Source organism: Nicotiana attenuata, chromosome 6 (genome assembly GCF_001879085.1).
Source record: "Nicotiana attenuata strain UT chromosome 6, NIATTr2, whole genome shotgun sequence".
NCBI lineage: Eukaryota > Viridiplantae > Streptophyta > Magnoliopsida > Solanales > Solanaceae > Nicotiana > Nicotiana attenuata.
The window spans coordinates 62,866,385-62,881,686 of record NC_031994.1 but is presented as its reverse complement, the minus strand read 5'-3'; the positions used below and the strand labels follow the sequence as shown (position 1 = coordinate 62,881,686).

The 15,302-nt window shown below is 38.6% G+C and overlaps 1 protein-coding gene across 3 annotated transcripts in view; it reads right to left on the bottom strand.

Moving 5' to 3' along the window:
• The window catches only part of LOC109227083 (general transcription factor 3C polypeptide 5-like), a 44,267-nt gene continuing 31,239 nt past the window's right edge, over nt 2,275-15,302 (bottom strand). For all 3 annotated transcript variants that reach the window (XM_019392091.1, XM_019392088.1, XM_019392090.1), the window contains 2 exons: nt 15,071-15,245; nt 2,275-2,537 (listed from right to left, as the gene is read on the bottom strand). In XM_019392091.1, coding sequence (XP_019247636.1) covers nt 15,079-15,245 — 167 coding nt within the window. In that variant the 3' untranslated portion in view covers nt 2,275-2,537; nt 15,071-15,078. The remainder of the gene's footprint in view (nt 2,538-15,070; nt 15,246-15,302) is intronic.

Genomic DNA, 15,302 nt, shown 5'->3' with positions numbered 1-15,302 from the left:
TAATGAGAAGAAGTAAGATATAGACGGCAAAAATCATGGTCATGATTACCTCGAAAACCGGCAAAAATATTTGTTGAATTGTGGGGAAACACGTGTTCGGGGTATTAAATGCGAGAAGACGTGCGTCATTTCAAGCGTCAGAAACTATTTAGGAAATTTCCTGCCAAGAAAAGGATCTTCACCAACTTCCCGGTAATATAAAGATACGTCACCAAAAAGCAGGTGGACTATCTGTATGGGGTAAAATTGGTTTATAATAAATGGTTAAATGATAACATGACACATGGAATCGAAGACAGGTAAAGGCGAGTCAAGTAACAACTAGTACCGGATATGACAACTGCAATCGATATCGGGTAAAACCCGAGGGGAGCGTGGTAAACGGGAGCAGACCGAGTATTTGTCATCGGATAACATTCGATGAGAGGATATTCTCTAATATTAAATGAGCAGCCGTTACAGAAAATTTTTGCATTAATGGTCTGCCATTACATATTCATCAATGACTCATTTATTATCATTTAAGTGGGGCTTGACCCTAGGATTTTGTTTTCCTAAGTATAACTATAAATAGCAGGCTTAGCAGCCATTATAAGACACAAAATTCTTGTCAAACACATGCTATATTTTACTTTTGCTCTCAATTAAATAAGTTTACTTGTTCTTATCATTGCCTTCACTTTTGTCCTCGGAGATATTGCGCTCGGAGCTAGGCTTGTCATCTTCTTCAATTTCAATTGCTAAATCTCGTTTTTAATCTTATTTCTTTATCATTTTTGGATCAAATCAGTTCGCTTGTCTATAAATCACGTAACAAATTTAATTGTACCTTTTTACGAGTAAACAAGCTTAAAAAACGACGAATGCAGCAGAAAGTAAATAAGGGGTAAAAAAGAACCCCAATTGAAAAGGGATTTGGGAATTGGGGGTATCCATTAGGAAGGGAGGCAGATTTTAAACTTTGTTAACAGCAGACTAATTTTGATCGGATAGTATAAAGGAGGTTAAATATAGACAATATTTGATAGCAGAAAGAAGAATTTGACCCTTTTCCCTTTATAATATACTAAACAAACTCAAAAGCTAGATTTTAGCTAATCAACAATGAAAAGACAAATCAAAACATAAACATTTTTGATAAATGGTTCACTGTTAAATTAATAATCATTGCTCTGAGTATTCCATAGAGTAAAAGGAAAACGAAGATGGTGAAAAATACAGCACTAGAATAAATATTAAAGATGAATGTCCAGAAATAAATTAAGATTGTATATGAACAAAGAAAACCAAGAACGATATAAGAAAAACGAAGTGTAGCAGTCACTAAAAAGAAACACAAAGAAAAAGACGAAGAAAAATAACATATACAAGTTACTAATGTTAACATGAAATCAAAAAGAAAATGTTGCTCAAGAACATTATATTATTGCTAAGGTTTGGCAATCCCCATGGTGTATTTCGACCATCATTATTGAAAATTATGGCTACTATTGTTGTTTTCCTTGACCAGCTTTTGATATCAATGGAGAGGAGAATATGCAAAGGGATCCTGTCACTACATGTTTCCAGTTTCATACATTTATTAGATCTTTATTTTGTAAGATTAACTTGGAGCAATTTATAAGCTCTAAGTTGATTTTGTTTTGGATTATTTCTGCAAGTTCTTATTTTTTTTTTTTAGATGATGTAAGAGACATGTTTTATTTGATTATTAATTAAAAAAGCCACTAGCTACTCTGCCTAGTGGGATACTAGCCTTACAAAAATCAGAAAAGAAAATTTGACGAATTTAATTCCGGAAAAAACAAATTAAATAATTCAGGATAAAACAAAAAGAAAGAGATTAACAGCCTGCTCAAAGGTAACGTAGTAAACGAGAAAAGATGACCAGAGTAGGACCCCAAAAATAATTAATAATAATAATAATAATAATAATAAAAGGTAAATACAGTCATAATACATTTTTTAAGTAGTTAACGAAGAACGCCTCTATTATCCTCCTTATTTCTGTACAATGTACATAAAATACCCAAGGTAGAGTAAGTGGAGTCACTTCACTCTTTCCAAATAAAGCACTAGCTTAGCCCTCCCAAAGGCATGCTTTTGATGTTAGTGTTACGTCGAAAGGTTAGCATATTGGGAGAATGGCACAATAAAATCATTTGGTGCCACTATTTAAATTTTGATTCCCGTAAGAAAAGTTTTGAAAAAATAATCTCCGGTCAGAATTTCGTATTGTGGGGTTAAAATTCTAGTAATCATCAAGATTCCCGGTGCTTCAAAATTCTAACCGACGTGCTTTAATTTAAATAGGAAGTACATTTGTTGAGATTACCAAATGAGGAATACTCAGATTATACATTAGAAATATTCAGAAATATGAAAACTTCACAAATGATCCAATTCTAGTAAACTTGAGCAGAACTTGGTGTAGAGTAGAGTTGAAGAAGGCTACCGAAAAGCTTCCCTCTAGCAACTGCGAGTGCGAATGCAGCTATTTTCTGTGCAGTTGCTTTCTGCTTCTTATCTTTATACAACTGCAATCAAGAAAGAGAATGTGAATCAGTGCACGGATTATTTACGAACTTAAGCTGTAAGTTATATCATATTTCAAGTTAAGAACAAAGATGATACTGGTTTTTGAAGGAAACTAACTAAATGGGATTGTTCCAATCACCAAATCATTAAGGAGGATATAGATTAGTCCTCTAATAAGAATTTTCAAATTAATATGACAAATCTACAACTTAGGTTGTACTAAACCAACCAGTTTAAATACAATACTGAATCACAAGTCTCCTCAAACTTTGGAACCAATATGAAAATTTTCAGGAAATCCTACTATGCCTTCATGTAGACTTTTTTTTAATAGGTAAGGCAAAATATTATTGATAAAACAGTACCAATGAGGTAGTACTGAAATGTTACAAAAAGCTGGACTCCATCAAACACTACGCAAAAACTGTATCTAGAGAGCCCATAAACACTATGCCTTAATGTAGACTTTGTAATCATCTTCCAAATATCAGTTCACAAGCAGTACTCAGAAGCTGTAAGATTCAATAGATAGACCCGTCACATCATCTTTCCACAACTGATGCGTCTCAATGCCAGATTACCATTATCGTAGTGTATTATATATCCTTTTTCTCTTTGTATTGGAAGTCAGAGCAAGCATCGAGTGCCAAAAGGTAAGTGATAAAGAAATGTTTGCTTGGAATCCTCACTTCACTTTCTCGTGCATGGATGCTCAACATCAAAGTTTTAGTCAGCGGAGGTGAATGCAGGGTGGAGAAAGGAAGAAGGAGAAAAGGAGTTGATTATAATGCAAGAGCAAATCAAACTGTTCCAGGCCATTCTAATCAGCTCAGATATCTTTGATATTGTTCGTTGAAGCAAAACCAAGGTCTACTTCCTAGACAAATGGAAAACCAAGGTAGCTAAATTACATCTATATCCTTGATTCTCTGTAAAATCACCTACTAGGACTTTGATTCAGCGGAGACGAGTTCAGAACAAGGCTCTCACCCAGATTGTTTCATATAGTCACAGGATTACTGTTATCAGTATACTATCTCAAGAAAGAAAACACAATCTCTTATGTTTTTCTGCTGCTAATGCAATTGTTTGAATTATGCTCACTGGAAGCAATTAACCCCTACAACAGCTAACCTATTAAGAATAGCATTGAGGGAAAAAATATCATGCTAAGAGAGCAAACAGGATGTCAATTTCCAATCTTTAACGGAATCATTGTTTGGAACAGGAAAGAACTGGCTTTTTTTCCCTATATCGAGTTTTCTGTTATTTTCTTACATGGTGGAAAAGTGCTCTACAAACGGTATTTAAGTATTTTAGAGCATTTGGAAAGTCCAAAAAGCGCAAGAGAGAGGCTATTGAATGGAACTATAGCAGTAGCTAGATGGAAAGTAAAGGTCTAGTATAAGATTGTATTCTCAAAGGTCTGGCAAAATGAATTTTTCTCCAGAAGGCATTCTACCGTCTAACATGTTCCCAACCCTATGATGTACTTGCGCAAAAATGAATGTGCCTACAAATCAATACTTACTCAGAGGTTAAACAAGGAAAAGCTATGATAATCAGAAGTGATAACAAGATTGCAAAAGGAATGTGCAGCCTTTAGCTTGTCAAAAATCCACTTCACCTTCTCTCAAGTATTTTAAAGAGAGTCCACAACAAAAATAACCATCGAGATTGTTGAAGTTAGAGCTCACATGTTGATTTAGTGTTTGGAAATTCAGGAAATAGTATAATCTCTTAATTATCAAATAAGAATGATTGCTAACCCAAGCCAGACAGATAATATGAATCTAGCAAATAATCAAGAAAGAAAAGAATACTCATTCTCTCATTCTAGTTTAAGAAAGTAAATTGATTGACTTTTGTTTTCAGATGCACTGCTTACATCTGTATGGTAATGTGATAGATATATAAGGATGAGCCTACTTAGCGTAAACTTTAAGACCTTAAGCGCTTTTATGAGACAACAGTCTTTAAAGTAGATATAAGTGCAAGAAGCTACTAGGGATATAATTAAGTGTTTGATTATCAAAGAAACACAGTGTTTAGAAAATCAGGAAATAGTATAATCTCTTAATCAGCATATAAAGCATAATTTTTAACCGATGGAAGCCAAACAATATGAATCTAGCAAATAATCAAGAAAGAAAAGAATACTCATTCTGTCATTCTAGTTTTAGAAAGTAAATATGTAGACTTTTGTTTTCAGATTGGAAAACCTTTACATGATGAGGAACTGTAGAAGAAATACACAGTTCAATCGAAGAGCCAACATAATCCATTTTTAAAAGACTAAAACTTAGAAAGTTATATTTACATTTAAAAGTGCATGACAATTGAGTCAACAATACTTATTAACATCATCAGCAGGAACCATCCCTTCTTCAATGTCTATTGATACTAGCTTCTAAAATGTCGTTTCGACGGCATCCTTCTGCACTGGCGGCAGTGGAAGTAGAGGCTGGAGCTCCTCTCCTTAAAGTCAAGTGGCTTTATGGTAGGAGAGTATGTTTTAAGTATGTAATGGCCTTAGGCGTCAAAGTGACATCAATATTTTTTTGGGGGGCTTGAAAAAGAGATGGACGCAATACAGTTTTAGGTCCTTGATTGATAGCTTAGCCAGCCACTTAATAGAATGACAATTTTCCTAACCTCTATGTGCTCATTTAAATTAATTATAACTTTCGAGAGGTCTTACTCTTTGCTCAAAAGTAAACCTTTTTCCCAAAAAAGAAAAGAAAAAAAAAACTTGGTATTAGAAAAATATTAGACAAATTTTGTTGAAGCTTCTACCTTTTACATAATACAGCAAATAAATCTCACTCTTGATTTATATAAGCAATAATTATGCAGTCAGAGAAACAGAACACTGGGTGTGGAATGTGAAGCAAACCAAAAGTAATTATGCACCGTCCTCGTGATAACCAGTTACCAGTTTCTCAACCGACCATTTTACTCCTGACACACCACTGTAGACGGAGAGGGAGTAAGGGACAAGTTGTCGATACCAATTTAATGAAGGGACATGAGTGGAATTTTGATGAATATCGAATTACGAATGGCTTAAAGTGGACAAACTACCAAATCCTTACGAATGGCTGTGCAGCAACCCACAAAACAGAACAGAATTACCAATGGTTTAAAGTGGACAAACTACCAAATCCAAATAACATCGTTGCTCGAGCTTCCAACTCTCACTTATATATAGGAAATAATTAGTCTATTAGATAACATGCTAGTTAGTTTTCAACCTGAAATTGTCTTAATAAAAAAATGCCTCTCCAAGTCGCTGATTGATCATTACTTTATGTTAAAAAGAGCTACTCTGTCCCTCCCAATTTATGTGGCAAAGTTTAATTGGACAGATAAAAAGGACAGTGTGCCTAAGGAATTAGGGCATCAGGGATCTACAAGCACACAACAAGCTATGCTCTTAAAATGGCTATGGAGATGTGGACAGGAGGAATCTAGGCTATGGAAGGATATCATAGTTGCTAAATATGGAGCACACAACCACTGGTGTTCCAAGAAAGCAAACACTCCTTATGGAGTTGGTCTTTGGAAGAACATCAGCAACCACTGGGATGAATTTTTCTAAAATGTAACTTTCAAAGTTGGGAATAGAACTCGCATTAAGTTTTGAAAGGATAGATGGCTCGGAAATACACCTTTCAAAGACATGTTTCCCAGTATGTATCAGATTGCTTTGAACATAGACTCCACTGTTGATCAAAATAGAGACAATGGCACTTGGTGCCCACTTTTCAGAAGAAAATTGCAGGATTGGGAGGTCAACAGCCTACTCACAATGTTAAGCTCCCTAGAAGGTCATAACACCGATGATCAACAGCCTGACAAACATATTTGGGGAAATTCTAAGAGAGGCAAGTACATTCAAAGAAGGATACATTCACCTTTGTGACCAGAATCCAATGATAGATAAGTAGCCATGGAAACACATTTGGAGAACTAAAGTGCTTACCAAGGTGACTTGCTTCACATGGTTGTCTCTAAATGGGGCCTGTCTCACTCAAGACAACTTAATCAAGCAGAACATCACACTAGTTAATAGATGCTACATGGAAAGTGTAAACCACCTATTTCTCCACTGCTCAGTTGCAAAAGAAATTTGGAACTTCTTCTACACTACCTTTGGTCTGAAATGGGTTATGCCACAATCAACAAAGCAAGCTTTTGAAAGTTGGTATTTTTGGAGAGTTGACAAATCCATCAGAAAAATCTGGAAAATGGTGCCAGCTGCAATTTTTTGGTGTATTTGGAAAGAAAGGACCGAAGATGTTTTGATGGCATTTCAACTCCACTCTACTCCCTCAAGGCTGCGTGTTTAGTAAGTTATTTAGCTGGAACTATCTCACCCCTGTTAATAGTGCTGATACTTTTGTGGATTTCACTAGCTCCTTGATAGTAGCATAGGCTTTTGTAAATGGAGCTAATTATTCTATCTCTTTTGTACTTTTTGCATCTTCTTGATGCCCTTTAATGAACCTAATTTACTTCATAAAAAAAAAAAGTGTGCCACATAAAATGGGACAATGAAAGTACTATTTTCTTCACTACTTGAACCAAAGGGAATTCTTCTTTTACCAACTTATTTCTACATCTTGGAACTCTTAAATTTGTGGACCCCAGGTGGGATCAAGGGCGGGTCTAAGGTAAGGCAGATAAAGCCCTTGCCTTAAGCCCCCCAAATAGTAAGGGCCCCAAAATTACAAAATACTATATTAGTATTACATATAATACAAAATTTATACAAATATTATTAATAAAAAAATTCAAATTTTTACATTTTCAAAATTTTGATTGAGGTTGCTATTGAGTGAGTAAATAACGATAAATTTTTTCTCGCATTAAAAAATTAGTATATTTACCTTCTCATCAATTCTAATTCTTCTTCCTCTTTGTATACTCTTTCTTCTCTTCATGTTTTTGATGATTTTACTCTCTAATTTCAACTCGGATTCTCTAAATTAGCTAGTTCTTTTTGTCATATTTTATTTATTCATACATCAGAATGCAAGTTCTTTTATGTCTCATCTGTTTTAATAAAGAAATTCTCGAGGACAGTAGCGCAAGATTCGTACTCAATGGATAATGAGTTGAATCCTCTACCTATTTCTAAATATCATACTTTTGTCCACCAGAGAGTTCGAAACCGTGATGTGAGCCTAACATCATCACGTGTTGGGCTCGTATCACAGAAAGTCATGTGGGTTTCTTTTGTGTCTTATTATTGTTAGTTTCATTGTCTAATAGCAGTAAATAACCCTAATCCCATATTATTAGGAGTAGGACATGTATTGTATATATAGGGCTCACTGTATCATAGTCAATAATATATTTTCTCCCGTGCTTTCTCATATGGTATCAGAGCGTCAGTGAGAAATTATCGTTGTGCATCATTCCAGCGGCCTCCGGGAAGAAAGACCTCGTTGCCGTGCAATTTTCCGGCGACTTAAGAGGTTGTCCGTAACAAAAAAAACCACTTTTCGTCAGTGTTGTGCAAAAACCAACACCACCACGAAGTAGATCGGCCTCTGGCGACCAACCCATAAAAATTTCTCCGTCAGAAAACCCCCCACGCGCCGCCACGCGCCGCGGAAGAAATTTTCCGGCGAAGCTCCGACGCCCACGCGTCGGCGCGTGACACTGTTTCCGGCCACTTTTTCGCGAAATTCCTTCAAGACAACTTGCTCTCCTCACAATTCCGAGCCTACCCATCTAGTTCAAATCAAATTCCGACCACTTTGAGTTTTTCCGGCGAGCTACAGTGATTTTTCCGGCGTGAACAGTGATCCCAGCAATTTTCTGCTTTTTCCGACACGATATTATAATGGAATTCGTACCTGAAGGCTTTAACTCACAATCCGTTGGATTAAATGCAATGAATCCAATCCAGATGGTTTCTTTACCGGATTATATTGAGTTCCTTCAGTACAAAGCACGTAAACAGACATCTTCAGGATTAATCTCCGTTGTTCCAACAAATAGTAGCATGACTGGTGTCTCCCAATCTTCACCTTCTGAGTCTTGGGTCATTGATTCAGGTGCATCTGATCATATTTCTGGTAACAAATCTCTTTTTACTAGTATCTCATATTCTCAATCTCCTCCAACAGTCACAATGGCCAATGGGTCTCAAGCCATGGCAACTGCAATAGGTCAAGCAAGTCCACTTCCTTCCTTACCTTTAGACTCAGTTCTTTATGTTCCTGGTAGTCCTTTTAATCTCATAGCCGTTAGTCGCTTAGCCAAATCACTTAAATCTGCTGTTTTATTTCTTGATGACCTTGTTTTTATACAGGAACGCAGTACAGGGCGGATCATTGGTACCGGACGTGAATCAGATGGACTTTATTACCTCATCCTTGCAAAATCACATGGACTCGCATCTTGTCTTCCTCCAATAACTTCTCCCGTTACTGATTCACCAGATTTATTACATAAACGTTTAGGACATCCCAGTTTGTCAAAACTTCAGAAAATGGTACCTGGCTTATCTCACTTGTCCACTCTAGAGTGTGAGTCGTGTCAGCTCGGTAAGCATACCCGCTCCCATTTCCCGCGGCGTCTTGACAATCGAGCAGAGTCACCTTTTACTTTAGTCCATTCAGATGTTTGGGGTCCTAGTCGGGTTAGTTCTACCTTAGGATTCCACTACTTTGTCAGTTTCATTGATGATTATTCCAGGTGCACTTGGATATTTTTGATGAAAAATCGATCTGAGTTGTTTTCTATTTTCCAGACCTTCCATGCTAAAATTCAAAATCAATTTCGGGTTTCTAATCCGCACATTTCGTAGTGATAATGCCCTAGAGTATTTGTCTTCCCCATTTCAGCAGTTTATGAACTCCCATGGGATTATTCATCAAACATCTTGTCCGTACACATCCCAACAAAATGGGGTAGCTGAAAGAAAGAATAGACATCTTATTGAAACTGCTCGTACCCTACTCATATAATCTCATGTTCCGCTGCATTTTTGGGGGATGCAGTTCTTATATCTTGTTATCTTATTAATCGTATGCCATCTTCAGCTATCCAAAAGCAAGTTCCATTCTCTGTCCTGTTTCCCCACTTACCTTTGTTCTCTCTTCCACCCCGTGTCTTTGGGAGTACGTGCTTTGTTCATGACCTTACTCCAGGAAAAGATAAGTTAGCTCCCCGTGCTCTTAAGTGCATATTTCTGGGTTACTCGAGAACGCAAAAGGGATATCGATGTTATTCTCCTGACCTTCAGCGATTTCTTATGTCTGCTGATGTCACCTTCTTTGAAACCCAATCATACTTCACAGGTCCAGTTAATCACTTAGATATTTCTGCGGTGCTACCCGTTCCTTATTTTGGAGATTCAGTCCCTATCACCCATTCATCTTCCTCTATAGCTCCACCGCCTACAGTTCCAGTTACAGCTCCACCACCTATAGCTCCAGTGCCACCACCTAGTCCAGTTCCACCAACTATAGCTCCAGTGCCACCACCTAGTCCAGTTCAACCTTCTACAGCTCCACCACTCCTGACTTATCATCGTCGTCCGCCCCCAGCATNGCTAGCGAAGGTGATGAAAAGGCCAAAACACAGTGGGAGAAGGTCGATGCTCAGTTATGTAGTATCCTGTGGCGATCTATTGATTCCAAGTTGATGCCCTTGTTCCGTCCATTCCAGACATATTATTTAGTTTGGGAAAAGGCTCGTAATTTATACACTAATGACATATCTCGTTTCTATGATGTAATATCGCGAATGACAAGCTTGAAGAAACAGGAATTGGATATGTCTACTTACTTGGGACAAGTACAGGGAGTCATGGAAGAATTTGAGACGATGATGTCAGTTTCTGCTAGTATTGAAAAGCAACAAGAGCAACGACAGAAGATGTTTCTAGTTCTTACACTCGCTGGACTCCCTAATGACCTTGATTCAGTACGTGACCAGATTTTGGCTAGTCCGACTCGTCCCCACAGTTGATGAATTATCTCTCGATTACTTCGCCTTGCTGCAGCACCAAGTCACCCAGTGAGTTCATCACAGACACTTGACTCATCTGTCCTCGTATCCCAGTCAGTGGACAATCGGGCATCTCATACTATGGAGAATAGACGAGGAGGAGGTCGTTTTGGAAGATCTAGACCCAAGTGCTCTTATTGTCATAAACTTGGACACACTCGTGACGTGTGCTATTCTTTACATGGTCGCCCACCCAAAAATGCTTATGTTGCTCAAACTGAGACTACAGGTAACCAGGGATTTTCTTTATCAGAAGGGGAGTATAATGAGTTCCTTCAGTATCGAGCAAGTAAGCAGACATCTCCACAAGTAGCCTCTGTTGCTCAGACTGATACTTCTGTTGCTGGTAATTCTTTTGCTTGTGTATCCCAGTCTAGTACTCTTGGACAATGGGTTGTGGACTCAGCCGCTTCTGATCATATCTCTGGTAATAAATCACTTTTGTCAAATATTGCGTATTCACAGTCTCTTCCCACTGTTACTTTAGCCAATGGGTCTCAAACCAAAGCAAAAGGAGTTGGACAAGCGAATCCCCTACCCTCTGTCACTCTAGATTTCGTTCTCTATGTCCCTGGCTGTCCTTTTAATCTTGCATCTGTTAGTCGTTTGACTCGTGCCCTCCATTGTGGTATATATTTTATTGATGATTCCTTTATTATGCAGGACCGCAGTACGGGGCAGACGATTGGAACAGGACTTGAATCAGAAGGCCTTTACTACCTTAACTCACTCAATTCCTCCAAGGCATGTCTAGTTACAGATCCTCCGGACCTAATTCACAGACGTTTAGGACATCCAAGCTTATCCAAGCTTCAGAAGATGGTGCCTAGTTTGTCTAGTTTATCTACATTAGAGTGTGAGTCATGTCAGCTCGGGAAACATACCCGAGCCTCCTTTCCTCGTAGTATTGAGAGTCATGCAGAGTCTGCTTTTTCTTTAGTTCATTCCGATATATGGGGTCCTAGTAGAGTCAGTTCAACCTTGGGATTTCGTTATTTTGTTAGTTTCATTGATGATCATTCAAGATGTACTTGGATTATCTTAATGAAAGATCGTTCTGAGTTGTTTTCTATATTCCAGAATTTTTGTGCTGAAATTAAAAATCAATTTGGTGTTTCTATTCGCACTTTTCGCAGTGATAATGCCTTAGAATATTTATCCTCTCAATTTCAGCAGTTTATGACTTCTCAAGGAATTATTCATCAGACCTCTTGTCCTTATACCCCTCAGCAAAATGGGGTTGCAGAGAGAAAGAATAGGCACATCATTGAGACTGCTCGCACACTTCTCATTGAATCTCATGTTCCGTTGCGTTTTTGGGGCGATGCAGTCTCACAGCTTGTTATTTAGTTAATCGGATGCCTTCCTCTCCCATCCAGAATCAGATACCGCATGCAGTATTGTTTCCCCAATCACCCTTATACTCTGTTCCCCCTCGTGTTTTTGGGAGCACTTGTTTCGTTCATAACTTAGCCCCTGGGAAAGATAAGTTAGCTCCTCGTGCTCTCAAGTGTGTCTTCCTTGGTTATTCTCGTGTTCAGGAGGGATATCGTTGTTACTCACCTGATCTTCGTAGGTACTTTATGTCCTCTGACGTCACATTTTTTGAGTCTAAACCTTTCTTTACTTCTTCTGACCATTCTGACCACCTTGCTATATCTGAGGTCTTACCTATACCGACCTTTAAGGAGTCTACTGTAGCTCCTCCTTCACCTTCCGCCACAGAAGTCTTACCCGAGTCTACTATAGCTCCTCCTTCACCTTCCGCTACAGAAGTCTTACCCATTCCAATCGTTAGGGAGTCTAGTGTGGCTCCTCCTAGACTCCCTGCCACAGGAACACCACTTTTGACATATCATCGTCTTCCGGACCCAGCATCAGGCCCAGCTGATTCACGTCCCGCACCTGACCCTGCTCCTACTGCGGACTTGTCTCTTCCTAGTACACCGATTGCACTTCGGAAAGGTATACAGACCACCCTTAATCCTAATCCCCATTATGTCGGTTTGAGTTATCATCGTTTGTCATCACCCTATTATGCTTTTCTATCTTCTTGGTCCTCTGTTTCCATCCCTAAGTCAACAGGTGAAGCATTGTCTCATCCAGGATGGCGACAGGCTATGATTGACGAGATGTCTGCTTTATATATGAGTGGTACTTGGGAGCTCGTCCCTCTTCCTTCGGGTAAATCTACTGTTGGTTGTCGTTGGGTGTATGCAGTCAAGGTTGGTCCGGATGGTAAGGTTAATCGTCTTAAGGCTCGTCTTGTTGCCAAGGGATATACTCAGATATTTGGGCTCGATTACAGTGATACCTTCTCTCCCGTGGCTAAGATAGCATCAGTCCGCCTTTTTCTATCCATGGCTGTTGTTCGCCATTGGCCCCTCTATCAGCTGGACATTAAGAATGCTTTTTTTACACGGTGACCTTGAGGATGAAGTTTATATGGAGCAACCACCTGGGTTTGTTGCTCAGGGGGAGTCTCGTGGCCTTGTATGTCGCTTGCGTCGGTCACTTTATGGTCTAAAGCAGTCTCCTCGAGCCTGGTTTGGTAAGTTCAGCACAGTTATTCGAGAATTTGGCATGATTCAGAGTGAAGCTGATCACTGTGTATTCTATCGGCATTCTGCCTCGAGTCTCTGTATTTATCTGGTGGTCTATGTTGACGACATTGTTATTACCGGCAATGACCAGGATGGTATTACTAAATTGAAGCAACATCTCTTTCAACACTTTCAGACTAAGGATCTGGGCAAACTAAAGTATTTTCTGGGTATTGAGGTCGCTCAGTCTAGCTCAGGTATTGTGATCTCACAACGAAAGTATGCCGTAGATATTCTTGAGGAGATAGGAATGACAGGTTGTAGACCTGTTGACACTCCGATGGATCCGAATTCTAAACTTCTGCCAGGACAGGGGGAGCCTCTTAGCGATCCTGCAAGATATAGACGGTTGGTTGGTAAATTAAATTACCTTACAGTGACAAGACCTGACATTTCCTTTTCTGTGAGTGTTGTGAGTCAGTTTATGGATTCTCCGTGTGATAGTCATTGGGATGCAGTTGTTCGCATTCTTCGGTATATAAAATCAGCTCCAGGCAAAGGTTTATTGTTTGAAGATCGAGGCCATGAGCAGATCGTTGGATACTCAGATGCTGATTGGGCAGGATCACCTTCTGATAGACATTCTACGTCTGGATATTGTGTCTTAGTAGGAGGAAATTTGGTGTCCTGGAAGAGCAAGAAACAGAATGTGGTTGCTCGGTCTAGTGCAGAAGCAGAATATCGAGCGATGACTATGGCCACATGTGAGCTAATTTGGATCAAACAGTTGCTCAAGGAGTTGAAATTTGGTGAGATTAGTCAAATGGGACTTGTGTGTGATAATCAAGCTGCTCTTCATATTGCGTCAAATCCAGTGTTCCATGAGAGAACTAAACACGTCGAGATTGACTGTCACTTTGTTAGAGAAAAGATACTCTCGGAAGATATTGCTACAAAATTTGTGAAGTCGAATGATCAGCTTGCAGATATTTTCACCAAGTCCCTCACTGGTCCTCGTATTAGTTATATATGTAACAAGCTCGGTACATATGATTTATATGCATCAGCTTGAGGGGGAGTGTTAGTTTCATTGTCTAAATAGTAGTAAATAACCCTAATCCCATATGTATTAAGAGTAGGACATGTATTGTATATATAGGGCTCATTGTATCATAGTCAATAATATATTTTCTCCCGTGTTTTCTCACAATTATCATATAAATATTATGAAAATTTAAGGGTCTTTTAATATATTTTGGCTTTAGGCCACAAAATTAGTTGAGCCGCCCCTGGGTGGGACCCTCGGCCCAGCCACCAAACTATATTCCAAATAATACCGAAGTGGGATTAGAGCATCATGTAAAGGCAGTATGATAAACCATGGTTTTTCTTCATGTCTGCAGCATTCGGTCAGCTTAATCAGTCAGCTATGACGGAAACGTAAAACTAAAAGGGGAAAAAACAAACAAAAGGCAATGCTATAAGCTTTTATTTATAACTTCCTAATGAATATGGTACAGAAATCTCTAGCCTTCCCAAACATCCGTCTTATATAATAATGCATAGCAGCAGCTGTGCACATTGAGAGATTTTTCCTTACTGGACTTGAGCACAGGTAATATACTTTATTCCAAACCCTTTTTTGCAGCATTGGTTCTTCAGTCGACCACTAAATACTAATTAGCCTACAGTAGCCATAGAAGTGATTCAAAAACAACAGGATGGAATTAGTACTATGCTTAGTACACTCTTCACTGGGATTGATCAAAGGCAAAAAGGAAAAGTATTATATTCAAGTCCAAAAGAAAACTAAATTACTTGCATGGAAAAAAATACTTGTGAAATTCAACACCCACAACAATTTGGCGAGGAGAAGGTTATGGTTTATAGTGATGGAAAACTGTTAGATCCACCAAAATAGGAAAGGATATGATTCGTAAAAGAGAGATAAGAAAACTCACAAGACAACTTAGTAGTCTTCATCTTCGGAATAAGAGCCATCGATGTATTGGTCATATATCTGATATTCTCCAAGACTCTGATCATCTTGCACTTCATCCACCCCTGCTGTACTGAATGGAAAATTACCAAAGAGCTCTTGCAAGTAATCTCTTGAAACATTATCGTGGTTTGTATCTGGGCAGCATATAGGAAACTTAAAATTTTGGGTAACTAATATCCGGCTCCAACAAA